At 44.4% G+C, this 27,922-nt stretch overlaps 1 protein-coding gene across 1 annotated transcript in view; it reads right to left on the reverse strand.

Annotated features, from left to right (window-relative positions):
- The window catches only part of FES (FES proto-oncogene, tyrosine kinase), a 235,336-nt gene that overhangs the window by 113,690 nt on the left and 93,724 nt on the right, over positions 1-27,922 (reverse strand). Inside the window, exons 5-7 of the mRNA XM_073618513.1 lie at positions 13,029-13,212; positions 4,047-4,184; positions 2,404-2,523 (exon numbers count right to left, since the gene is read on the reverse strand). Coding sequence (XP_073474614.1) covers positions 2,404-2,523; positions 4,047-4,184; positions 13,029-13,212 — 442 coding nt within the window. The remainder of the gene's footprint in view (positions 1-2,403; positions 2,524-4,046; positions 4,185-13,028; positions 13,213-27,922) is intronic.

Here is a 27,922-nt window from a genome sequence, read left to right on the forward strand (position 1 = left end):
ATTTTTTTTCACCTTTACTCTTGATGAAAATGGTCAATTTATGCAGCCTTTACATCTTATACATTCACATCAGTCCTTGCCCCCAAAGAGCTTACAAAGGCCCATCCATTAATGGCGCCACCCCCCCCCCCCCCCCGTTCATCGCAGCCTCCGCTATCCATGCAGCCAGCCCCTTTTAGGACACTGGTGCACCGGCAAACAGTGGGAGGGTGAGTGCCCCTCGGGGGGGGGGGATGGGTGGTTGTTTGCCGCACCCCCCCCCCCAAAAAGAAAGAGCGCCCACTGCTAAGGTCCCTATCACACATGCATACATACACATACTAGGGCCAATTTTACACAGGATACAAAAACAACCTACTTGCATGAGAGGAAACAGGAGTACCTGGAAGAAACCCACACAATAGGGATAAAACTTTTTCGCAGAAGAGAGTTTAACAAGACTCGTGGCCACTCATTAACAATAGAAGAAAAGAGGTTTAACCTTAAACTACGTAGAGGGTTTTTTACTGTAAGAGCAGCAAGGATGTGGAATTCCCTTCCACAGGCGGTGGTCTCAGCGGGGAGCATCGATAGTTTCAAAAAACTATTAGATAAGGACCTGAATGACCACAACATACAGGGATAGACAATGTAATACTGACATATAATCACACACATAGGTTGGACTTGATGGACTTGTGTCTTTTTTCAACCTCACCTACTATGTAACTATGTAACTATGTAACATGTACACAGAGAACATGAAAACTCGATGCAGATAGTGTGCTGACTGGGGTTCAAACTGCACTAGTACTGATATATAGACATATAGAGAGGGTGATTACTACTAATAGGGACACAGATAGCAATAAAACCTGACAGGTGTTCGAATCCCTCTTCACTCTATCCAAATACAAACAAAAATTTTTTCTTTAGTTATACTTAAAAAGCTGGGGAATTCCCTCTCATCAGATCAAGTAAGAAGCTACAAAGCAAAGCAGTAAAACCAGGGCTGTTATTAGAAATCAATATTAGGCCCCATACAACCTACCAGACAAGCTCCCCCAGCACCCCCCAACTGGCAGCCCTGCCCACACCCCCAAACTCTGTACCACCTGCGCTCCCCACTACACCCTACCCACTGTATCCCCCACTACCCCAACACTCTGAATCACCTGCATCCCCAACTACCAGCACCCTGTACCATCTACATCTTTTACTACTCTATCTGTGCCCTTATTACATCTAACAATATATCCCTGACCCCCCCCCCCAACATACACACGCACTACCCTGGGCCCCCTCAATCCCCCTTCACTCTACATTCTGCACTCCCTGCATCCCCCATTACCCTACAATCTGCATCTCCTTGTGTCTCCCATTGCCTCGCATTCTGCACCCCTATTACTCCATACTCTGTACCCCTATATGTCCCATTGCACTTTATTGCGGACCCCTGCATCCCCCATTAATCTACAACCTGCACCCCAGCATCCCCCATTACTCTACATTCTGCACTCCCTACATCCCCTATTACCCCACATTCTGCACTCCCCCCTTGTTCCAGACTTTGTACCCCTAACATCCCCCAACATCCCCCACTACTGCATCTCCTTGTATCTCCCATTACCCCACATTCTGCTACCCCATTACTCCACACTCTGTACACCCTATATCCCCAATTGCTCTTTATGCTACATCCCCTGAATCCCCCATTAATCTACAACCTGAACCTGCTGCATCACTCATTACCCCACATTCTGCATCCCAGCATCCCCTATTACTCTCCATTATGCATTCCATGCATCCCCTATTACCCCACATTCTGCAGTCTCCCTATTGATCCCCCATTACCCCACATTCTGCACCCCCTGGATCCCTCATTACATTTAATCTGTGCCAATGCATCATCCAATACTCTCTGCACCCTCTGACACACTACTCCCCCTGCTGCTCATATTTGGGCTCTTCCCATTTCCAGGATTTAGGCTTCAACTGGAAAGGTAGTGCCAGTTTGCCCCTGGGGTCCTTTCTATAGCAGTTAACATACACAGCTCACAGCCGATCCTCTGAAATTTTTTATGCAGTGAGCTCCACCAGGTTATGCCACGGTTGCGGGGGATTCTGTACATTGCAGTTGAGGGATGAGGAGCGGAGAGAGAGAGAAGACTAAGGGTTAGGGAAATGATGGACTGAAAGTCGCCCCTACCTGCATCCCTTGCTACCCTGATGGGACCCAGGGTTGGGACATGAGGGCTGACTGTACCTCCTTATTAGCGGCCCTGGGTAAAACATTTCAGGAGTAATTGAAAAGTCCTGTTGTGTTTAATTTACTAATAATGAATAGTTATTTCCAGAAATATGTATAATTACAAAAGTACTCCACACCCCCTGCCACACCTATACAAATTCATCCATACATACGTATGCTGCACACTCTCTATCGTCAGGTCATTCAGCTGAAGTTCCTCTTCCTCGAGGTTGTCGGATTCTTCCAGTAAACTTGTATCAAAGCTCACTACAGGTGGCAGGCCCACTGTTGACCTAGATAAAATAATTGATAAATACAATGATAAATAGAGAGTTTAGTGTATTTCCCCAATGACCTGTCCTGTTCCCAGTCTGGTCTTGTTTTATCAGGAAACTAGTTACAGCTTAATAAAAAACCTATAGTATCCCCCTTAGCTTTTCCCCCACCTGCTACATAAAGGTAACGTAGGGAGGTGAGGGAAGGGCAGAGGAGTTTGGCTAGCACATACAATAATTAGATTCCCCCCATGGAAGGAGAGGACTTTGACATGCAAGCAGGGCTGCTGTTAGTAATCACGGGGCCCCATACAGCCTACCTAACTGGGACCCCTTCCCCCGCCTAAAGTCACTGAGGACATAGATTTATCAGTCCTTTTCTCTGTATATTCAGCTGCACAGATGAATGAATAATAAGCGCTTTGAGACTTCCTGCTCATTCACAAATGGAAGCATAGTAAACACCGTTTACTATGGTTCGGTGGCGAATGAACACAGGAGTGATTGGTACCGATGGCTCACTGTGTTCATTCAGGAATGAAAGGCGCCAGTAAATTACATATTTACTGGCCCCTTCCCCACTCTCCATACTGAAATATCCCCCTGTGTGCCTGCAGCAGCTTCTGGCAGAAAAGGAGAGGAGGGAAGCCGGCAGCACTGCGGAGGAAATGCCCACACAGGGGGTCTGGACAGCAGATGCAAGGAGTGCCTGTGCTGGAATCAATCCCCCGGCAGTGGAACCGAAGGGACGCAGAAAGAGTTGCTACCTCATCCCTTTACACCCAAACACCTTTGAATTACACGGGTCCTGAGGCTAATTAAATGCAGATAAGGCACCAAGTGAGTTTAATTACCACCTTAATCAGCCACAGAACCTGTGTAATTAATATGTGTCCAGGTTTAAAGGGATGAGGTGGCAACCCTAGACGCAGAAGAGGATCGGTGTCGGACCTCCTGCTCAGTAGGTGCCCGGGCCCGACTTTTGAACTGATGGAGTCCGGGCCCAGTATAGGAGGGCTGGCTGTATTGCCTTATCAGCGGCCCTGCATGCAAGGTTGAAGGAGGTTGTGCTAGCCATACACTGCTCAAAATTCACCTGACATTCTTAGATTAAAAAAACTGAAGGAGCTGGGCAGAAAACTGTCAGTTGAGCAGCAGCTGCATCCCATGAAATGCAGCTGCTGTAGGTGTTTTCTGACAGCTGCTGGTACGGACTGTCAGAATACAATAGCCACAGTGGGAGTCCCGCACCCCCCCCCCCTACAAAAATGGAGCACCAGCCCTCACTGGTTTCCCTTATAACCAAGTTTCTTACTTTTAGAACATTGAAACCACTACTGGTAGCTACATCAGGTCTCCTATACTTTCCCTTGTTCCAGCGTTTGCAACCTGACCCAATGGCACAGGTATTTTATGCAAAGTTGGTATTTATCCACAGTCTGGACTAGAAATATGCAACTATGCAATTTTCATTTTGTTGCTTGGTAGTCATTATATAATTCCATAGGCATTACTTAGTATGGCATACTGCAGCTGTGTACCTGTTCATCTGGCTGAAGTCTTCATATTCTTTGGTAGGGTTGATACTTGTAATGGCATTAATTATTTCCCGGTGAACAGCTGCTATTTCCTCTTGCACCAGACTAGTTATTTCGTAGTATTCTTGCATAATGGTTTTGCTGCAGAGAAACAGACAAAGGAAGTGAGACAACTCCTAATTTTTTTTTTTTACCACTTTGCATATATATAGTACAAGACACATTTTACATCCAGACAAAACTAAAGTGCACCTGTGCCCAGACTATGGATAATAAACTATTTAGGCGGCATTCGCACCGGTGACTAGCACCGGTGTGAATGACAGCGGCAGGATTCTACTGATTCCTGCTGCTGTTTCTGCCACCTGTGAGTGGTTAGCTGCAGCCGCTGAGCCCAAAATGCATCCAGCAAAGATTACTGTAGGTAATCACAGGCTATTCAGACAGCAACTCATAGCTGGAGGCCGCCAAGCACTGTACACTTCAATGACAGGTCCCTGGCAGCCGCAGCTATCAGTGACTGTCTGAACAGCCTGCGATTACCTGCGGTGATCCTTGCTGGATGCACTTTGAGCTTGGCGGCTTCAGCTAGCTGCTCACAGGTGGAAGTAACAGCAGCAGAAATCAGCAGATTCCTGCCATTGTCACCCATACCGGTGCTAGTTGCCCATACAAATGCTGCCAGAACAAATGGGCCCTCAGGAGCTTTTTGCCAGCATTGCAACTGCAATTTTTTGCCAGCATTGCAATGTTTGTGCTCCCCTCCATCTTCACCTGGTCTTCTTCCAGGTTCAGAGTCTTCAGGTTGGGATGGTATAACCCCCACATTCACACAGGACTTACTTTGTCCCAGCACAGAATCATGCCCAGACTGTACAATGAACTGCACATGAGTGGCTCAATTTGCATTCACAGAAAAAAGTGAGAGACAGGTAGATGCATCTATGACAGAAGAGACATTCACAGTCTCTTCTGCCATTAAAAGAAAAAAAAACTACAGCACTTCAAAAAAAAAAACAAAAAAAAAATAAAAAGTAATTTCTGCTTTAACAAGTAGGAAGTAAGATTTAAAACAAGCCATCCCTGGCCTGTCTAGGTGCTTTTAATGTGAAGTTATTCTTCCTTAAAGCAGAACTTCACTCTCTCAATCAACATTGACTATTTTTAATGCTTATACTGCTAATTTTAGGAAATAGATAGGGAAGTATATTTTATTTACTTGTTTTAAACTTTTTTTTGTATTTCTTCAGTTACTTTCTGGTTTCCATGTCTGGCCCTGTACTACCTTTAAACCCTTTATGCCCCGTACACACGATCGGACTTTCCGACAACAAAACCGCAGATTTTTGTTCGAAGGTTGTTGGCTCCAACTTGTCTTGCATACACACGGTCACACAAATGTTGGCCAACAATTACGAACGTGGGAACGTGGTGACGTACAACACGTACGACGAGCCGAGAAAAAGGAAGTTCAATAGCCAGTGCGGCTCCTCCTGCTTGATTCCGAGCATGCGTGGACTTTTGTGCGTTGGACTTGTTTTGTTTGTTGTTTTAAGTTAAAGAGGAGGTCTAGGGCTACAATTATTGCTCTCTCTCTACCGATTGCGGCGATACCTCACGTGTGGTTTGAACAACGTTTTCATATGCGGGCACTACTCACGTTTACGTTCGCTTTTGCACGTGAGCTCGGCGGGACGGGGCGCGTTTATAATTTTTAAATTTTTTTTCCTTATTTATTTTACCTTTTATTTTTTATTTTTACACTATTCTTTAAAAAAAAATTGGCAGGTGGCAGAAACATCCCTTGTAATAGAAAAAAAGCATGACAGGTCCTCTTAAATATGAGATCTGAGGTCAAAAAGACCTCAGATCTCATATTTACACTAAAATGCAATAAAAAAAAAAAAAAAAAAAGAATGGCCCTTTAAGAGCTATGGGTGGAAGTGACCTTTTGATGTCGCTTCCGCCCTGCAATGGTATGGAGACGGGTGGGGGCCATCTTCCCCTCACTCGTCTCCATACCCAGGAAAGGACAACACCCGATCACCGCCGCTACCCCACGGCTCTGGTAAGCGCCGGAGGGTAAGTGCGGCGGGAGCGGCAAATCTGCCGCAGAGACCACTTTTATCTTGAAGCTGACCGCCGGCCGAAGAAGAGGATACCGGGGTTATGGTAGCTAGCTGCTGCCATAACAACGATATTCCTCTTCAAAGTTAGGCCGTAACATCGGTGTGCGGCAGTCCATAAGTGGTTAATAAGTGCCTTGCACAGGTCCAGAGCTGTTATTGAGCCACAACGCACCAGAAGAATGTGCCTGTGTGGGGATCGCCGCCTAACCCAACCAGCCCATGTAATCCAGAACTGAGAAGCAACCTCAGTCTGTGGCTGTCCGCTAAACCAACCGTTTCGCCCCACCCAATGGTCTGATCTCCCCTGGCGGGTGGGGCAAAATGCATCAGTGCCATGGTTTAGTGGACACTAGCAGGCTGATGCCGATGAGCACTTCTGGATTATGCGGGTTGGGTTGATTGGCGAACTCCCCAAACAGACATATGATTGCTCTCTGGATCAGCTTATGGATACTGCCAGCACCCCCTTAACCCTGAGGGTCTTAGGCAGAGGTTTATTCCTGCTTGGAGCGATGCCACAAGCTATGTTCATGAGGTCACACCAGAACAACATGGCTGAAGGGTATGAAAGGGGGGCAGAGAACCTTGAACAGCCACTATGACAGCTGTCACCGGCACAAAGGACACTCCTCATCAAATGTAAGTACCAACCCTTTTGCTGTTAAAAAAAAACAACTAAACTTAGGCTTTAAAGTGATGAATTAGGGCTTGCCTTTAACCTCTTAAGCTCCAGAAAATTTCACCTCCCTTCATGACCAGGACATTTTTTGTTATTTAGCACGGTGTTACTTTAACTGATAATTGCGCAGCCATGCAACATTGTACCCAAGTGAAATTTAAGTCGTTTTTTTCACACAAATAGAGCTTTCTTTTGGTAATATTTGATTACCACTGTGTTTTCTTATTATATAAACAAAAAAAAACATTTTGAGTAAGAAAAAACAATGTTTTTTACTTTCTTCTATAAAACATATCAGATAAAAAAAAATTAATTTCTTCATAAATTTTGGCCAAAATGTATTTTGCTACTTTTCTTTGGTACAAAAAAATCCCAATAAGTGTATATTGATTGGTTTGCGTGAAAGTTATAACATCTATGAACTATGGTATATATATTGGATTTTTACTAATGGTGGTGATTGGAGATTTATAATGAGACTGCGATAGTGCGGCAAGCAATCTGACACTAACTGACGCTGGGGGAACTGACTAACTGCCACTGACATCACCAGTGACACTAATACAGTGATCAGTGATAATACTATACACTATCACTGTACTAATGACACTGGCTGGGAAGGGGTTAACATCTAGGGCACAGGTGTCAAACACAAGGCCCGCGGACCAAATCCGGCCCTCCAGGCCATTTCATGTGGCCCTCATACCTCTCCTGCAGCTGCAGGAGAGCTCCAGCCCTCCTCTGGTCCTCCTCCAGACCCCTACTTTCTGCTTTCAAGCAATGCATCCAGCTTCTTCCCAGCAGCAGCATAAGGATGGGGGGTGCACTGTGATGTTAGGGAAAGTAGGGGACTCAACTTCTGATGGTGGGGTGGCTTTTGACATCTAATATAAGGGGAGGGGATGCGCTGGACATATAATCTTACAGATACAATTTTGAGGACAATCATGGTGCTGATGCGGCCCATGATGAAGTTGAGTTTGACACCCCTGATCTAGGGCGATCAAGGGGTTAAATGTGTGCCTAACAATGTGTGCTTTGCAGGGGTAAGAAATGGAGAGATTGTTCCCTCTGTACAGAGTCCTGTGTTTATTGTCAACAAAGGGCTCTGAGCTAGACAGACTGATTGTACACAGCAGGTGTCAGTGGGAAGGGGGCGCGCATGCACGCTTCCTATACCCGGAAGCAGGCAGCAGTGTTTTGCTTGCTTGCCCATCCACAGTACATTTCTGGCAGGCGGTCCTTAAGTGGTCAAAGGGCATTAAAGCGGTTGTATGCCCCCCAAAAAACCTGTAAGGCAAAGGCCAAATGAGCTTCTATGCACGCATACTAGCTCATTATGAAATACTTACTTTAGAACGAAGCCCCCGCATCGCATCCTGGTCAATCCCCTCGACGTTTCTTCCGGGTTGGCGGCTCTGGCGCTGTGAGTGGCCGGAGCTGCGATGACATCACTCCCACGCACGCTTGCGGGAGTCCTCCATTCCGGAAAGTTCCGGCACTATATGCCATCCCTTCGCCGGACCTTCACATCGCATGAGCCGCTGATGTCAGGGGCTGCATGGAGGGTGAATATCTCCTAAACCGTGTAGATTTAGGAGATATTCATTTTATTTACAGAGAAGCCTTATTATAGGCCTACCTGTAGGTAAAAATGTAAAAAAGCTTATACAACCCCTTTAACTGCTTATTCAAAATATGTAAATACTTTATTGTGCACGATCTGGACACGAGTACTCTATAGCGCAAAGTCTATGCTAATGTACACATATTTTTTCCTAACCATGATTGCTAGAGCTGAGTGAATTGATTTTCAGATGATTCTGATACTTTCAAGAAGAACCTCAAGTCTCTCATTATTATTCCTGGATGTGTGATTGTTTTCACTAAGCTTCAAAGAATTCATTCACACATTTCTACTGATTACTTTTGCTTAGATCATCAACCAAAATAGGGGCTGGTAATGTATCAAGTGCTCAAAGTGGTCTATGAACAGAAACTCGTGAGATAAGTCTAAGAAAAGATCACGAGAATTGTTGGCTTGCGTTTGACATGCGTTAACACGTTTTGACATGTCAAACACAGGTCAGCAGAATCCCATTGACTTCAGTGGAATACTATAGTTCAGTTCAAAGGCTCTGCTTTACCCAAGTTTGTTTGGATGCAGCATGTTCTACTGAGGTGCAAGCAAAGCAAGTCATACAGCTTTTTCTTTTTAACCGCTTCAGCCCCAGAAGATTTTACCCCCTTCCTGACCAAAACACTTTTTGCGATTCGGCACTGCGTCGTTTTAACTGACATTTGGGCGGTCGTGCGACGTTGTACCTAAACAAAATTGACATCATTTTTTTCCCACAAATAGAGCTTTCTTTTGGTGGTATTTGATCATCTCTGCGGTTTTTATTTTTTGTGCTATAAACAAAAAAAGAGTGACAATTTTGAAAAAAAAACACATTTTGTACTTTTTGCTATAATAAATATCCCCATTTTTTTTTTAAAAAAAGCTAATTTTTCCTCAGTTTAGGCCAATATGTATTCTTCTACATATTTTTGGTAAAAAAATCGCAATAAGCGTATATTGATTGGTTTGAGCAAAAGTTATAGTGTCTACAAAATAGGGGATAGATTTTTAGCATTTTTCTTATTTATTTATTTTTTACTAGTAATGGCGGCGATCTGCGATTTTTATCATGACTGTGACATTATGGCGGACATATCGGACAATATTGACACATTTTTGGGACCATTGGCATTAATACAGCGATCAGTGCTATAAAAATGTCACTGGCAGTGAAGAGGTTAACACTAGGACCCGATCAAGGAGTTAACTGTGTTCCCTCTCTGTGTTCTAACTGAAAGGGGGAGGGGACCGACTAGGGGAGATGACAGATCGCTGTTCATACTTTGTATGAACAGACGGTCTGTCACGTCTCCCCTCAGAGAACCGGGATCTCTGTGTTTACACACAGAGATCCCGGTTCTCGCGGTGTTACGAGCGATCGTGTGAGCCCGGCGGTCACTCGCATTGGCTCTGGGGGCGAGCAGCGCGCGTGCCCTAAGTGGACGCCTTAGGAACCGACGTAACGTAACGGCGATTCGCCTGCCCATGCCATTCTGCCACAGTATAACTGCGGCGGCTGGTCGGCAAGCGGTTAAAGTGGTTGTAAAGCTTTTTTTTTGTAATGAAATAACAAAACATGTCTATACTTACCTGCTCTGTGCATTGGTTTTGCACAGAACCGCCTGATCCACATCTTCTGGGGTCCCTCGCCAGCGCTCTTCTTTGAGTGCCCCACGCGGAAAGCTGCTTTTCATGGGGGCACCCGTGTGGGCTTGCTCCAGAGTCACGCTATTGTGTCCATGGACACAAACAGCAGGACTTGGCCCCACCCCCCCGCATCACAGGATTTGATTGACCACAGCGGGAGCCAATGGCTCCTGCTGCTACCAATCTCTCCAATGAGGAGAGAGACAGTCGCTGGATGGGATCGGGTTTAGATTAGAAAAAGAGGGGGGCTGGGTGGAGCTCTGCAGCACAGAAGGTTTTTCACCTTAATACATAGAATGTATTAAGGTAAAAAACCTCACGGCTTTACAACCCTCTAAATGCAAAATTTTGCTTTTGCATTCAAAGAAGATTTAGCACTATATTTTTTATTTTACAGTTCTGTCCCCTATGGGGCAAAGTACTTTGACCCCTTTTTCGGAGTGTCTTCTAACCTTGTTCTGAAGTCCAACCTGCCCTTTTCCCCTCCTGCCGCAACTGACCTGACAACAGCTATGAAGGAGACGGCTGATTCATAGATGGAGCTTGTCTCGTCTGTGAGCACTTTCAATCTATGATCTATGAATGGAGGGGTTGGACCTTTTAATCATCCGCCTGTCCTCCATTCATAGAGCAAGTTTCATTAATAGAAGCTGTAATATGATAAGAAAGAAAGGGTGAGAATAGTCAGGCTTTGAAAATTAGGGAGGTGGGGGGCACCATGGACGCAGGAAGATTTAAAGTGGAACTTCACTCTCTCAATCAACATTGACTACTTTTAATCCTTATGCTGCTACCATTAGTAAATAGATAGGAAAGCATATTTTATGCACGTTTTGAACTTTTCTTTTACATTTCTACTGTTATTTTCTGGTTTCTTTGGTAGACAAATGATGTCATACAACCCAGGAGTCTTCAGAAGTGGAGGAGGGGTTTTCTCAGCTAAGCACATCCTCCTGTCTGCATGCCTGCTAAGGGCAGATGGATTGCTAAAAAAAATCATCTTCCCTTACTCAAGATGGCCACAGCCACTAATGTTAGGGGGGTGTTTTTTAAAGTGATTCCTCAGAAAAATAAAGCATGGAGACATGAATGGATAGGGGAGTTTGCTATAAATAATACAATTTAAAGAGGAAGTAAACCCTGATGGGTTTACTTCCTCTTTATTTCCCTGCAAAGGTAAAGCATAATGGGCTACTACTATGCATCACATAGTAGCCCATTATGTGTCACTTACCTGACACAGGAGCCTGCGATGTCCCCGCTGTCCCCTCTGGTACGGCGCGTCCATCTTCTTCCAGGTATCGTGGCTCCGGCGCTGTGATTGGCCGGAGCCGCAATGACGTCACTCCCGCACATGTGCACGGGAGCCGCCACTAACTGCATATCGCCGTTAGCAGCAGCGCGCTCAGTGTGCCGTAGACAGCGGTGCCTGCCTTTTAGCAAATATCTCCTAAACCGTGTAGGTTTAGGAGATATTTCTTGGACCTACAGGTAAGCTTTAATCTAGGCTTACCTGTAAGTCAAAGTGGTCTGTAAGGGTTTACAACCACTTTAATTAAATAGTGTTTTTAGTTTGTGGTGCTCAGATGCAGTGTAGTTCCACTTTACCCTAAAAGAAGAGGCATCAGTACAAGGGGCACATCCTACTGACTGTAAACTATGTGCCTTGTGCTGATTTCTGTTCTTTAATTTGGCTGCACTTAGGTTTTAAAGTGGTTCTGAAGGCTCTAGGTTTTTTTATCTCCTCTGTGTGGCAGCCTCCCCCCCCTCCAATACTTACCCGAGCCCCATCTCGATCCAGCGATGTGCACAAGAGCCTTGGCTCTCTGGGGTCTCTCATATCTCATTGGCTGGTCAATCACAGCCAGTGAGCCAATGAGAAGAGAGAGGGTTCTGAAGGCTCAAGGTTTTTTACCTCCTCTACATGGCTGCCTCCCCCCCCCCCCCAATACTTACCTGAGCCCCATCACGATCCAGCAATGTGCACAAGAGCCTTGGCTCTCTGGGGTCTCTCATATCTCATTGGCTGATCAATCACAGCCAGTGAGCCAATGAGAAGAGAGATGGAGCGGGGCCAAGCTGCGCCCGTGTGTGTGAATGGACACGCAGAGCCACGGTTCGGGAACAAGCCTGCTTGGGTGCCCCCATTGCAAGCTGCTTGCTCTGGGGGCACTCGGAAGGAGGGAGGGGCCAAAGGTGCCGATGAGGGACCCAAGAAGAGGAGGATCTGGTCTGTTCTGTGCAAAACCACTGCATAGAGCAGGTAAGTGTAACATGTTTGTTATAAAAAAAATAAATTAATAAAAAGAAAGCCTTTAATATCACTTTAAAATGTCATCCAGAGCTGATAACAGACATATTTCACCATGGGTTTCTTTTGTACCTAGGAAATGCACATTAAATATATACAATTTTTCCCAAACAAAAGCCACATTCATACATAGAATTTTGTTCAGTTGAGAAATCATTTCCATTATTCTCCTTCTCATTTTCTTGTCACCGCATTTGAAAAGAATTGTCGATTTGATCCCACTAACCACTAGGACATTGATTGAATGTTTAGAAAAGGAATATTTTATAATGAAATGCTACTAGTGTATGGCTAGCTTTACATTCACAATGAAGAACAAATACAACACGATGAAGGTCAAATATATAATGCAAAAAAGAAGAAATTGTGCATCTAGTATGTCTTGCAGAACTGCAATCACTGACATTCACGCCTATATAAATTGTTAGAATTGCGTAAAGCTGGTCTGTGCATGGCAAAGGTATGATCAGAAAAGACAAGGGTTGCCGTACATTCTGGAGACAGAACATGAATAACATTGTCTGCACAGCCAGAAGATAAAAATCAGCGGAGCTGTACAGAAATGCTTTGGGTTCGTTTTGTCTTGGTTTCTACGTACAGAATCGTCACCATCTTTTCATGGAGGTACTGTAAGGACTCGTGCAGGCTGGGCAGGCTCAGGGTGTAGTGCTGCTCATGGTGCAGTCTGGCTGCCTTGACCGCCAAGATATACTGATTGTGGAGTGTGTGCAGCTTCCACGTGTTCTTCACATATTTCTCCTTTGCTTTATCACGATCCTTGTCTGAAAAAGACCAAATTATATTTTTTTACAAAAAGAGAGCAAAGAGAAGTAAACTATGATTTTCAAACCGCAGTAACCAATCAAAATTCAAGTTGCTATAATCAGACCAAAGAAAGTATTGAATTTATGCATTGTTCTTTGCTTTAACCACTTCAGCCCCAGGAGAATTTACCCCCTTCCTGACCACTGCGTTTTTTGCAACTCGGCACTGAGTCGCTTTAACTGACAATTGCGCGGTCGTGCGACGTGGCTCCCAAACAAAATTGACGTCCTTTTTTTCCCACAAATAGAGCTTTCTTTTGGTGCTATTTGATCACCTCTGCGGTTTTTATTTTTTGCGATATATACAAAAAAAAGCAACAATTTTGAAAAAAAACGCATTATTTTTTACTTTTTGCTATAATAAATATCCCCAAAAAATATTTTAAAAAATATTTTTTTTCCTCAGTTTAGGCCGATACGTATTCTTCTACATATTTTTGGTAAAAAAAAAATAAGCGTTTATTGATTGGTTTGCGCAAAAGTTATAGCGTTTACAAAATAGGGGATAGTTTTATGGCATTTTTATTATTCTTTTTTTTTTTCACTAGTAATGGCGGCGATCAGCGATTTTTTATCGTGACTGCAACATTATGGCGGACACATCGGACATTTTCACGATCTGTCATCTCCCCTAGACAGTCCCCTCCCCCCTTCAGTTAGAACACAGAGAGGGAACACAATTAACCCCTTGATCGCCCCCTAGTGTTAACCCCTTTCCTGCCAGTGACATTTTTACAGTAATCATTGCATTTTTATAGCACTGATCGCTGTATAAATGCCAACGGTCCCAAAAATGTGTCAAAAGTGTCCGATGTGTCCGCCATAATGTCGCAGTCCCAATAAAAATCGCAGATTGTCACCATTACTAGTAAAAAAAAATAATAAAAATGCTATAAATCTATCCCCTATTTTGTAGACGCTATAACTTTTTTGCAAACCAATCAATATGCGCTTATTGCGATTTTTATTACCAAAAATATGTAGAAGAATACATATCGGCCTAAACTGAGAAAGAATTCGCTTTTTTTTTTTAAAAAAAAATGAGGATATTTATTATAGCAAAAAGTACAAAATAATGCGTTTTTTTTCAAAATCGTCGCTCTTTTTTTGTTTATAGCGCAAAAAATAAAAACCGCAGAGGTGATCAAATACCACCAAAAGAAAGCTCTATTTGTGGGGAAAAAAGGACATCAATTTTGTTTGGGTGCAGCGCCACACGACCACACACTTAAAGAGACACAGTGCCGAATTGCAAAAGATGGCCTGGTCATTCAGCAGCCAAATCTTTCTTAAAGTGCTTGTAAACACACTTTGGAAAAAAAAAAAAAACGAACACCTGCAAGACAAAGGCATAATGAGCTAGTATGCATAGCATAGTAATACTCACCTGAGATCGAAGCCCTCGGTAGCGCATCGGCCGGCGACATCACTCCCGGGGGTTACTTCCGGGTATCGCGGCTCCGGTGCTGTGATTGGCCCGGAGCCGCGATGGCGTCACCCTCGCGCATGCACGTGGGAGCCGCCGGTAACGGCACACTCACTGAAGCAAGCGGTACGTACGTGCCATTGCTTCAGTGCGCATGTGCCGATGACGTCGGCACATGCAAATACAGGGGATATCTCCTAAACCGTACAAGTTTAGGAGATATCCTGGGTAGCTACAGGTAAACCTTATTATAGGCTTACCTGTAGCAAAAAGTGGTCTGTAATGCCACGTACACACGGTCGGATTTTCCGACAGGAAATGTTGGATGTGAGCTTGTTGTCGGAAAGTCCGACCGTGTGTACGCTCCATCGAACATTTGCTGTCGGACTTTCCGCCAACAAATGTTTGCTAACAGGTTCTCAAATTTTCTGCCAACAAATCTTTGTTGTCGGAAAATCTGATCCTGTGTACACAAGTTAGGAGTTTACAACCACTTTAAAATGATGTACAATCTCGAGACGCCCTATTCTAGAATGTAAAAAAACAAAGTAATTGTTCTACATACGGTAGAAATATTCACAAATGTGGAACACCCAACGTCAGAGGTTATTTATTCTTACAAAGCAAATACACCTTTGCACACTGGTACTGACTAGTACTGCAACGCTTCTCTCCCTTATTCAGCTAATGTGAACCCAGCAGGGTTGCCAACTGCCAGTATATTTACTGACAGTTTGTAAATACCAGTGATTTTTTTTACAGCTGCCAGTAAATATCAGGGGCTGATAATTTCATGCAGTGTTGACTTTATAAGTGTAAATCAAGCAAATTACATTGTTATAGGTATAGGTGTTTTCATATCACTTTATACTGTTCAAATATTCAATGTGTTAGTTTTCAATAGGAGTTCTGTAAATTCTCAGGTTGCCAGTAAAAAAAAGTGCTCCGCCAGTAAATTTTCCATGTTTTGTTAGTAAAAAATGCTGCGGGAGGTTGGCAAAAAACCCCTTGACCCCTGTACTGATGGAGAGGGGCCGGGGCGGGTCTAACAAGGATGCTATGCAGGCACCCAACGTCCTTCCTATCAACCAAGGATGTCATTGGTTGTTAGGACACTAGCAGATGGAAGGTTATAATGGTGCACAATGCAAACCTGTGACTTTTTGTAACCAAAATGTAGGCTTGATCTACAATCTGTCTTGTTTACAATTTTGGGGGCAATTTTTAGGCATTTTGCCAAGGCACCCCTGGGGAAAGCGGAAGGCACACCACAGTGCCTGGGCATCTTGATTGAAAAAGACTGATGTAGAACTGTGTTGTGAATAGACAAGCTGTGTGCTGAGCCCCCCCCCCCCCCATCACCATTTTATCTCTGGTTTTAGGACAGCTTATGACTTGCTGATAACAGAGAAACAAAGCACCAGAGAGAAACAACACTTAGAGCTTTGGAGATAGATAAGTAAACACTACAGATATACAGTGGGGGAAATATTTATTAGATACCTGCAGATTTAGTAAGTTTGTCCACTCACAAAGAAATGAAGGGTCTATAAAATTTTTATCATAGGTGTATTTTAACCACTTGCTTACTGGGCACTTAAACCCCCCTCCTGTCCAGACCAATTTTCAGCTTTTAGCGCTGTCGCACTTTGAATGACAATTGCGCGGTCATGCAACACTGTACTCAAATGAAATTTTTATCATTTTTTTCCCCCACAAATAGAGCTTTCTTTTGATGGTATTTGATCACCTCTGCAGTTTTTAGTTTTTGTTAAAATTTTTTTTTTTTTTAATTATATTTTTTTTTATATTTTGTTATAAAATTTTGCAAACAGGTAATTTTTCTCCTTCGTTGATGTACGCTGATGAGGCGGCACTGATGGGCACTGATAGGTGGCAGTGATGGGCACTGATGGGTGGCAGCGATGGGCACTGATGGGTGGCAGCGATGGGCACTGATTGGCAGCACTGCTAGGTGGCACTGATTGGCACCACTGGTGGGCATTGATAGGTGGCACTTGTGGGCATTGATAGGTGGCACTGCTGGGCACTGGCAGGTGGCAATGACAGATGGCACTTGCAGGCATAGATGAGGCATGTGTGCCTCCTTCCTCTTCGGGACCGATGTCCCCTTGACATAAGCCGGTGATTGGCTTTTTTTTCCTCCTTACGCTGTCAGTGTGAGGAAAAAACGAAACCGATCACCGAGCTTTTGTTTACATCATGTGATCAGCTGTCATTGGCTGACAGCTGATCACATGGTAAGGGGCCGGGACCGGCCCCTTACTCGGATCTGTGATCATCCGAGTCTCCGTGACTCGGTGATCACAGCGCGCACACCGCACGCCCTACAGGGTGCGCGTGCACAGGGGAGGACGTCCCATGACGGCCTCCCGGAAATTGAGGTCCGCGCTGTAGCCGTCATTCGGCTATGGCCCGGACCTCAAGTGGTTAAATGATAGAAGACAGAATATCAACCAAAAATCCAGAAAAAACACATGATACAAATGTTATAAATTGAGTTGCAGTTCAGTGAGTAAAATAAGTATTTGATCCCCAAGCAAGACATGACTTAGTACTTGGTGGAGAAACCCTTGTTGGCGAGCACAGAGGTCAGATGTTTCTTGTAGTTGGTGACCAGGTTTGCACACATCTCAGGACGGATTTCGGTCCACTCTTCTTCATAGATCTTTTTCTAGGCCAACCCCCCCCTCTGTTTTCACCTGGTGTGACTGGCCAGATCACCAGGTGAAAAGAGGGGGGAAAAAGCCTAAAAAAAAAAAAACGAATGCAGCCACCGCATTGAATGATTGGTAAGCTGAAATAAATTACATTTCTCGTTTTGGGTTTAATAGTGCTTTAAACACTAAACTCCTCCCCACCCCAAACATTTTTAGTCCATTCACACCTATATACAGTACACACGGACATAAACACACGCTTTGGGGTACCTTTGTATGAAAATGTTGATTTTTCTACTTACTGAACTGAGAACAATAATTATAGGCGTATTATTCATGGTTAACTCCAAACTGATGAACTGTAAGAGCTTTAAGGCTCTATTTTAAGGCTTAAAGCTGATCTCCAGCGTTTTTTTTTTTCAAAATCACCCCCCCCCGTGATAGTTGCCAATTAATATGCTACATCTGACAAAACTTTCTGTGTTAGTAAAAAGTATTGGTACTCACTGTACCCTCCTAATCCAGCAAGTGTCCATACTGAGTGTGGGCATCTGAAGTCCGCTGGGAGTCTCTTCCGGGATAAGATGCTGCTGGCTACCCAGCAAGCACCTCCCGATCTCGCGCATGTGCAGTGGGAACTTATCACGGTCGTAGCAATGGAGCCTAGCATTGTGTCATTTCAGGTTTAGAAATAACGCAATGCTAGCAGCGTAGGATGCACATTGACTCCTAGGATTGATTAAACTGGTTTCCCAGGAGCCAATGCAAAAAAGGATATGACGGTAGTGGAGCTTTTTCAACAAAAAAAAAGGTCCTATATGTAATAAAAAAGGCACTATCCAGAAGAAGAATGGCGAAGCGATCGGCAACACATGCGGACATGCATGCAAATTAGGGTGGAACTCTGCTTTAACACATTGGGTATCTATTTACTTGCTGCAACCTCAACATTTCTATTTTACAAAAATAATGGGTAATATTTTGTGCTATTGTGCCCTAAAATTAACTTTAGTGTAATTTATACTGGACATTTGCACTTGATAGACCATTGCGCTAATATCATGTGACAAAAATTTTAATCCATCTTCATTGTATTCTCCAGGGTCCCTGCTTTCAGCAATATCTAATGTTTGGGAATTTTAACTAATCTTCAGAATTAAAATGATTTTTAGAAACGTGCAAAAAATGCAAAAATTGCTCAGACAACAAAAGGATTAATTATAGCGTATAGTTTGAGGATGGCTGTGTTTGTGTTTAAACCACATTTAGAGAGACATGATAGGAGGCTTTGAGCAGAATGGAAGATATCTGAATGTAGGTGGGGCCTAGGAAGTATGTACTCAGTTCGGGAGGAAACCACCACACAGTCTGTGGGGGTTACAAGCAGTTTAAGTAATACGCTGATGAGAGAGGAGAAATAGAACAGCGGTAACAGAACATTCAGCTCAGCATAGACTGTCCCACGATTACAAGTACTGGAGGAGTGCTTCCGCTGGAGCAGTGGTTTCCAAACTGTGGCCCACGGGCCAGATGTGGTCCTTTGCTCTCCTTTATCTGGCTCTTGACACAATGTTCTTCCCACTAATATAAAGCACTATTCTTCCCACTGACACCAATGATGAGACACTATTCCTCCCACTGACACCAACAATGGGGCACTATTTCTCCCACTGACACCAACGATGGGGCACTATTCCTCCTCCTACTGAATGTTTTCTACTTCCACTGACCACCAAGCCTGAGACATGGTGCACTTGCTCTGATTTTCTGGCATTTTCTTCTCCCACTGGTCAAAGTCTGGCCTCCCTAAGCCCTGAAGAATAGTAAACTGGCCCTTTGTTTAGAAGGTTTGGAGGTTCCTGCGCTAGGGGGGTGAGGGAGGTATAGACACAGCTTCCTTTGCTCTCTGAGACTGTTGTGTATTCCTGTCCTAGGTACCGAAGTGTAGTGTAGACAGCAAGAGAATCCCTAACCATCCCTTCTTGTCCTGCTCTATTTATCTAGCTGGTGGAGCTCTGTCTCTGTCCACACACACACACATGCTCTAGATGTCCCCAAATTATGCCGGGTACCCAGTTTATCAAGTTCCCTGTCAAGATGGCCACCAGAGATCTGATATGAACTCCAATTGGGTGCCCCAAGATGACTGCTAGAGCATACCTCCCAACTTTATGAGATGGGAATGAGGGACACCTATTAGCAAAAGTATGTGAGCATAAGACACACCCTCTGCCAAGGGGAATTATGCAAAAAATAATAATTAGTTAAAACCGCAAGAGTTTTTTTTTTTTACCACTACTATTACTTTATACTGGCTAGTGAAATTTTCAAATGCAGCAATTTAGAAATTGGATGAAAGGTTTAGTACTGGGAAGCACTTTTTGAAAAACAAAATGTTCATTTTTCATACAACTATATAGATCAGACCAAAATAAGGGACACATGAGGATGAAAGAGGGCCAGAAGGGCTTTGTTCCAAGTCGGGGACAGTTGGGAGCTATGCTAGGGTCCACAAAAGACATTTCTCCTTATGGAACTTCTCTCCACCTGGTGAAACGGTACAATGCCACCTACAGCCTGGAGGAATATGGAGCCTGCATCTGTCTACACAAGGCCTCTCTGAGTCAGAGGTTACAACACTTCTATGTCTCAGTTATCTATCTATCTATCTATCTATCTATCTATCTATCTATCTATCTATCTATCTATCTATCTATCTATCTATCTATCTATCTATCTATCTATCTATCTATCTATCTATTTAGATATCTAGATATATATATATATAGATATATATATATCTATATATATATATAGATATATATATATCTATATATACATATAGATATATATATATAAATATTTTTTAGCAGAGACCCTAGAGAATAAAGTGGTGATCTTTGCAATTTTCTATGTCACACGGTATTTAGGCAGCGGTTTTTCAAACAGTTTTTTTGGGGGGAAAAATACACATTAATGAATTATAAAAAATAACAACACACAATATATAACCCCGTTTTTCTGTAAAATACGAAAGATGATGTTACACCGAGTAAATAGATAACCAGCATGTAATGCTTTAAAATTGCGCGCGCTCGTGGAATGGCGGCAAACTACCGTACCTAAAAATCTCCATAGGCGACGCTTTAAAAATTTCTACAGGTTACCAGTTTAGAGTTACAAAGATGTAGTGCTATAATTATTTCTCTTGCTCTGACGTTGGGGGCGATACCTCACATGTGTGGTTTGAACACCGTTTACATATGTGGGTGTGACCTACGTATGCATTCACCACTGTGCGCGAGCACAGGGGGACGGGGCGTTTAAAAAAAATGTTTATTATTTATTTTATTACTTTCTTTTATTTTTACACTGACGCTTTAACATTTTTTTTGTTATCCCTTTTATTTCTATTACAAGAAGTGTAAACATCCCTTGTGATAGAAATAAGCAGTGACAGGTCCTCTTTATGGAGATATCTGGGTCAATAAGACCCCACATCTCTCCTCTACAATGTAAAGCATTAGATCAATAATTGATCTAATGCTTTAAAAAAAATGGTCTTATTTAGATTGGGCCGGAACTGGACGTGACGTCATGACGTCACTCTGGTCCTCCTAGACCATAGACATGAGTGGAGGCCATCGTTCCACCGCTCGTCTCTGTGACCTGCCACGGCAAACCGCTGGATCGGTTCTTAGGGCTACCGATCATCCAGGTAAGCCCTAGAATCACCAGAAAGCAGCAAAGGTGACCCCTCCCACCATTTCTAAAGGTGATCAAGCTGCAAGTTCGCTGTTTGGACCACTTTTATCAGTTAGAGAATCGCTAGCTGAAAAAAAAAAAAAAAAAAAACAATACCGGGGTAAGTGGTTGTAAACCCTCGTGTTTTTTCACCTTAATGCATCCTATGCATTAAGGTGAAAAGACACCTGTCAGTGATCGGCCCCCCACTCGTTTTACTTACCTGAGCCCTGGAACTTGACCCGGCGGGGACACGCTCTCTCTCTCTGCCTGGGGTTATTGGCTCTTGATTGGATAGATTGATAGCAACGTAGCCATCGGCTCCCACTGCTGTCAATCAAATCCAATGACGCGGGTGCCGGGGGGCGGGGCCGAGTCATACATTCGGTGTCTATGGACACAGAATGCTGGACTCAGGAGGGCACCTGCAAGGTAACCCCCTCGGGAGAGTGCTTCTCCTAGCATAGCTCCCAACTGTCCCTGATTTCGAGGGACTGTCCCTGATTTGGAGCAATGTCCCTCTGTCCCTCATTTGTCCCTCATTTTGGTCTGATCTATATAGTTGTATATAAAATGCACTTTTTATCTATCAAAAAGTGTTTTCCAGCACTAATTCTTTCATCTGATTTCTAAATTGCTGCATTTGTAAATTCCAAAAGCCAATATAAAGGAATAGCAGTGATAAAAAAAGCACTTGTGAGTTTAACCCATCTTGTTTTTTGTACAATTCTCCTTTAAGGGGGCATGGCAAGGGGTGTGTCCTATGCCTGAATACTTTTGCTAATAGGTGTCCCTCATTCCCATCTCAAAAAATTGGTATGTCCTAGGGGGTTATCCAATGTGGGGAGGAGCCGCGAGAGCCGTCATGGGACACCAGAAGACCACAGTGGAGGTAAGTATGATATGTTTGTTATTTAAAAAAAAAAAAAAACGAACCCTTACAATCACTTTAAGGCATATTGCTGTAGCCATAACCCGGGTATTCTACTTCCGACCGAGGATGTAATTTGTCTATGGTCCGGTCAGCAAATGAAGTTTCCAGGAATAGGGAAGGTGGATTTGGGGTGTCACGTCACATTCGGCTACCTATCACCTTTTGCTACCTGCTGTAGTGCGCATGCGCGACGCCGCCATATGCGTTCCAACACTGTTGTAAGACCACTTTGCCACAGGGCCGCTCCCCACGCTTCGGGCGTAATTATAATCTGACTCTATGTCCACTTGGATGGTGGGGCTTGAACCTGGACTCAGGGGTGTGGCCACAAAACTCTGCGCAAGCGCAGATTGCCACAGCGTTGGAACGCATATGGCGGCGTCGTGCACACGCAGTCCAGCCAAATGTGATGGGTCACCATATGTGACGCTACAGGGGAGCTGTCTATAGTTTCTGGCCAAGCAACAGCAAAATATCTCTTCTACTGCACCATGTGTATTGCAGATGTGCAGCAATGGTGGGGTGACACCACATTACATATTAAAGTATAAAAAAAAAGGCATTCATTTCTGCTTACTCATCAATAAAATAATGATTTACAAGCTGAGTACATAACTTACTTATATAAAACTACAAAATACTACAAAAGTAACTGAGACAACACTGGCAGAGGCAATGAACATAATGGCCTTTAACTCCTGGCTTACTGAGATATAAAATGTAGCAGCTGAAAGAGGTAAAACTAGATTGTTAGAACATCTTCTGACTTCTGAAGAACTTTACTATTTGCATTAATATGGGTACGCACCATGGAGACAAGATAGGAAAACTGGAATTTTTAGCAAGCGTTTCCTTATCCCCCAGTGAGTTCTCATTATTATTCCGTGCTGGTGTGTTCTTTAAAGATAATGTGCTGAGATTTTAATATGCAGGAATAGGCTCATACAAATCCTTATGTCTTCCTTTATCCTATCCTTACATTTAAAGTGACGCTAAATTCTGGATTTAAAAAAAAATCTAGTAAAGTATATATTTTTAAAGTGGTATTAGACTCAAATAAAAAAAAAAAATATTGACAGGAAGGTTTTTTTTATGACTGAAGAGACCCTAATGGTCATAAATGCTTCCCCATGCCTGTCAGCAGTAATGTACATGATGCTGGGCATGCGCAGCTTAGAGTACATTTACGGCACTCGCTGTGTGCCATGATGAAGTGAGTCCCTTTGGCTTGAGCAAGAGTGATGTCATCGTGGCACGGCCATTCAAACAGTGTGAACCCGGAAGGAAGGCCAAGAGAAGACGGTAGTGCCCGAGCACTGACAGTGCAGCGCTGGAGGGCTTCCTCTAACAGGTAATCTCTCATAACATGCTAGTATGCGGAACATACAAGCACATTACAGGATTTTCCTCCTGGGGGCCCGCTTAGAGTTTTATTCCACTTTAAATACCTTTAAATAGCAATCCTCTTCCCACCCTCTCTAACTACAGTAACTGTTGGTATGAAAGAAAAAAAACAAATATCCAAATGCCCATTTTACTTAAAGTGATGCTAAAGTCTCTTTTTTTGTTTCTTTAAAAATAACAAACATGTTATACTTTCCTGTTCTATGCAGTGGTTTTGCACAGAGCAGCCCAGATCCTCCTCTTCTCGGGTCCCTCGCTGGCTCTCTTGGCCCTTCCCTCCTGTCGAGTTCCCCCACAGCAAGCAGCTTGCTATGGGGCACCCGAGCTGAGACACAGAGCCGAGATTTGGCCCTGCCCCTTCTCTCTCCTGATTGGCTAACTGACTTTGATTGACAAAAGCGGGAGCCAACGGCGCCGCTGCTGTGTCTCAGCCAATCAGGAGGAAGAGTCCCGGGCAGCTGAGGCACTCGTGTACATCGATGGATAGAGATGGGGCTCAGGTAAATAATAGGGGGGGGGCTGAGGGGGCTGCTACACACAGAACGTTTTTTTTATCTTAAAAAAAAAAATTTATAAAAAAACCTTCTGCCTTTACAAACACTTTAAAGGCTATTTTTTTTCTTCTAAATTCCAGCTTCTCTATGTACCAATATACCATGTATCTCTGTTGCAGAAAAGAAAAAGCTTTCTCTAGAGCAGACTTCACCTCAGTTTCCAGTCTCTTCCATAGAAAACTCCTCTATTACTACCTGAAACCCATCCCTTATGACATGAAAACCATTCGAAGGAAGTACTTCAGCAGCTGACCTCATTAACACACACCCTGCACCTGCCCTCCCCCTCCAGGTGATTGGTCCCGCCCACCCTTGCGCATGTACAGCTTATTGTGCATTCAATAGAAGACTGCAAGCAGGCAGGTAAGTGCTTATTATTGCAGAGGAGTCATAGCATGTCTCCTCTGCAATGAAGAGCTGCCTGCTCTCATTACTTTTCCATACCTCCCAACTGTCCCTGATTTGGAGGGACTGTCCCTGATTTGGAGCAATGTCCCTCTATCCCTCATTCCCCCTATTTGTCCCTCATTTTGGTCTGATCTATATAGTTGTATATAAAATGCACTTTTTATCTATCAAAAAGTGTTTCCCAGTGCTAAACCTTTCATCTGATTTCTAAATTGCTGCATTTGTAAATTCCAAAAGCCAATATAAAGGAATAGTAGTGGTAAAAAAAAGCACTTGTGGGTTTAACCAATCTTGTTTTTTGTACAATTCTCCTTTAAGGGGGCGTATCAAGGGGTGTGTCCTATGCCTGCATACTTTTTCTGATAGGTGTCCCTCATTCCCATCTCAAAAAGTTGGGAGGTATGCTTTTCTAGTTAAAGTGGAGTTCCACCCAAAAGTGAAACTTCATCTTATCTGATTCCCCCCCCCTCCGGTGCCACATTTGGCTGTTTTTTTACAGGTACCCTGTCCCCACTTCTGGGAGACCGGGCCGCGGCGAAGTACGTCAGCAGCTTGGCCCCCCTCCTTCCTCCCCTTCTGCTGGGCCAGAGAGAGAGCGCAGCGAGCTTTGCGCATGCGCAATAGGGATCCGGCCAGGGCTGGACTGGGACAAAAATTTGGCCCTGGACTTCATCCAGACCGGCCCACTTTAATTTTTCAAACACACACAAAAACAGTATATAAACTGTTGTATTGCACAGCATTGCAGAGTATTGTGGGGGCATTGCAGAGTATTGCACAGCATTGCAGAGTATTGCACAGCATTGCAGAGTATTGCACAGCATTGCAGAATATTGTGGGGGCATTGCAGAGTATTGCACAGCATTGCAGAGTATTGTGGGGGCATTGCAGAGTATTGCACAGCATTGCAGAGTATTGTGGGGGCATTGCAGAGTATTGCACAGCATTGCAGAGTATTGTGGGGGCATTGCAGAGTATTGCACAGCATTGCAGAGTATTGTGGGGGCATTACAGAGTATTGCACAGCATTGCAGAGTATTGTGGGGGCATTGCAGAGTATTGCACAGCATTGCAGAGTATTGTGGTGGCATTGCAGAGTATTGCAGAGTAGTGTGGGGGTATTGCAGAGTATTGCACAGCATTGCATAGTAGTGAGGGATGGCTGAGCATGGATGGATGGATGTCTCTGTGCAGCGCTGTGGGCACTACACATACAGCCCACAGCGCTGCAGACATCCATCCATCCCCCTCCCCGCTCACTGTGTACCGATCAGTACACAGGAGGGGAGGAGAGGAACCGGCGTCATCAGACGGCGTCATTTGACGGCGAGATCACATGGTAAACGGCCGCGATCAGCGGTCATTTACCAGGATCCGTGATGCGAGGTCACGGATGTGTTCGGGTGTGCGCCCCAGGGGGCGCGCGAGAGGGGAATTCTGGGAGGACGTCATAGTACGTCCTCCCAGAGTTATCCAACCGCCCTGCAGCCGTCATTCGGCTATGGGCCGGTTGGTAAGTGGTTAATATTAATTTAATGCCACTGATCAATTATTAATTTAATGCCACTGGCCATGGTAACTGATGGATGAATAATTTAACCATGTCCAGTGGCAGTACATTTACAGTACAGATTAACCCCTCCCCCCCTCCCCCCACCATGCTGCATATTCAGTTACTTTATAATTTAACCATCACCAATGGCAGTACATTTACAATACAGATTTACCCCCCCCCCCCTCCCCCCGCCATGCTGCATATTCAGTTACTTTTAGTAACTGAATATGCAGCATGGTGGGGGGAGGGGGGGAGGGGTAAATCTGTACTGTATAAATGTACTGCCACTGGTCATGGTTAAATTATTCATCAGTTACCATGGCCAGTGGCATTAAATTAATAATTGACCAGTGGCATTAAATTAATATTAATGCCTGGCATTAATATTAATTTAATGCCACTGGTCAATTATTAATTTAATGCCACTGGCCATGGTAACTGATGAATAATTTAACCATGACCAGAGGCAGTACATTTATACAGTACAGATTTACCCCTCCCCCCCTCCATGCTGTATATTCAGTTACTTACTAGTAATTACTATTATTATTAGAAAAGTTATTATTACTATAGTGCTGCACTGCTGCTTACTTGAATGATGACAGACTCAGTGACACTATAGCCTTGGTCTCTCTGTACTTGTTGCTGGTGGTGGTTCAGAACTTCTGCTCCGCCTCCTCCTATGTCCCCGGGCCGCCTCCGCCCTCCGTCCGTGAGTGACGTCACGGCGCCGGGACAAAGAGGCCGCCCAAATAGCTATATTGATAGCTGTTAGGGGGAGTGCCTGGGGGAGTGTCAATGCCTGCCTGTTCTTTTGTGATGCCGGCGGCCGGCCCGCCCGCCGAGTGCAGGAGCGGAGCCGCCCGGCGCCAGGCGACGCTCAGACGGAGAGAGACAGTGACACAGTCACTGTCTGACATCTGAGTCATTGTAGTGGCCCGCTGCCAATCGGCCCACCGGGAATCTCCCGGTAGTCCCGATGGCCAGCACAGGCCTGGATCCGGCCATGAAGCCAAAAAGGCTACACTGCTGGGTTTTCTTACCAGCAATGGTGGTGGCAGCACCCGACCAGCTGATGCAAACATTGGCTGCAGTGCCGACATCGCTGGACTTCAGGACAGGTAAGTGTCCTAATGTTAAAAGTCAGCAGCTACAGTATGCGTAGCTGCTGACTTTTAATTTTTAAAGGGGTGGGCGGACCTCCGCTTTAAGTTTAGTCCCACTTTAACTGAAGCCGTGATCACATGACAGTCTCTCTCTTCTTCTATTTACTTCCTGGGGTCCTTCTTTGGGTGTCCACATCACTGCCTGCTTGATATGGACACCTCCTATTGATGGAGGCTACACTTCCAGAGACCAGGTCTTCTCTCTTAGGCTCCAGAGAGGTGGTGGAGGGGTGTGGGGGGGGGGGCAGTGCCCAATAAGATAACAAGAGTGGAAAAACATCTGATCCCCAGGCAGGAAATGAGTTCCTAGAGGAAACCGTGTCCTTGTTCCAATACGCTGCAGGATGGCTAAGGGCCCATTCACACTAGAACTGTATGTGAATCGCTTTACATGCAGATCTGTGCAGTGCAATTTCAGCCCCATTCATTTTGAATAGGCTGAAATTACACCGCACCAAAAGTAGTGCATGCACTACTTTTTGAAACGTGACAGAAACCGCATCGCATGGTACTTTTGTACCATGCGATCCAGTGCAGGCTGGTGCAGACAAACTACCTGCTTTTGGGGTGTTAACTTGAACTGACACTCGCAGCAGATCGCAAGGACATTGCGATCGGTATGCGGTGCAGGAGGCCACCCAGGAATGGAGCTCTCCCACACTACATTCCAGTGTAAATGAGTCCTAAGGAAGACATGTTTGAAATTAGAGATGCACCAAAATGTCAGAAGCCGAAACATATTGGCAGAAAATGTTGTTTTGCCGATAGAGAAAAAGATGGCAATAATGGCTCCGAA

This window comes from Aquarana catesbeiana, linkage group LG03, assembly GCF_042186555.1.
Source record: "Aquarana catesbeiana isolate 2022-GZ linkage group LG03, ASM4218655v1, whole genome shotgun sequence".
Lineage (NCBI taxonomy): Eukaryota > Metazoa > Chordata > Amphibia > Anura > Ranidae > Aquarana > Aquarana catesbeiana.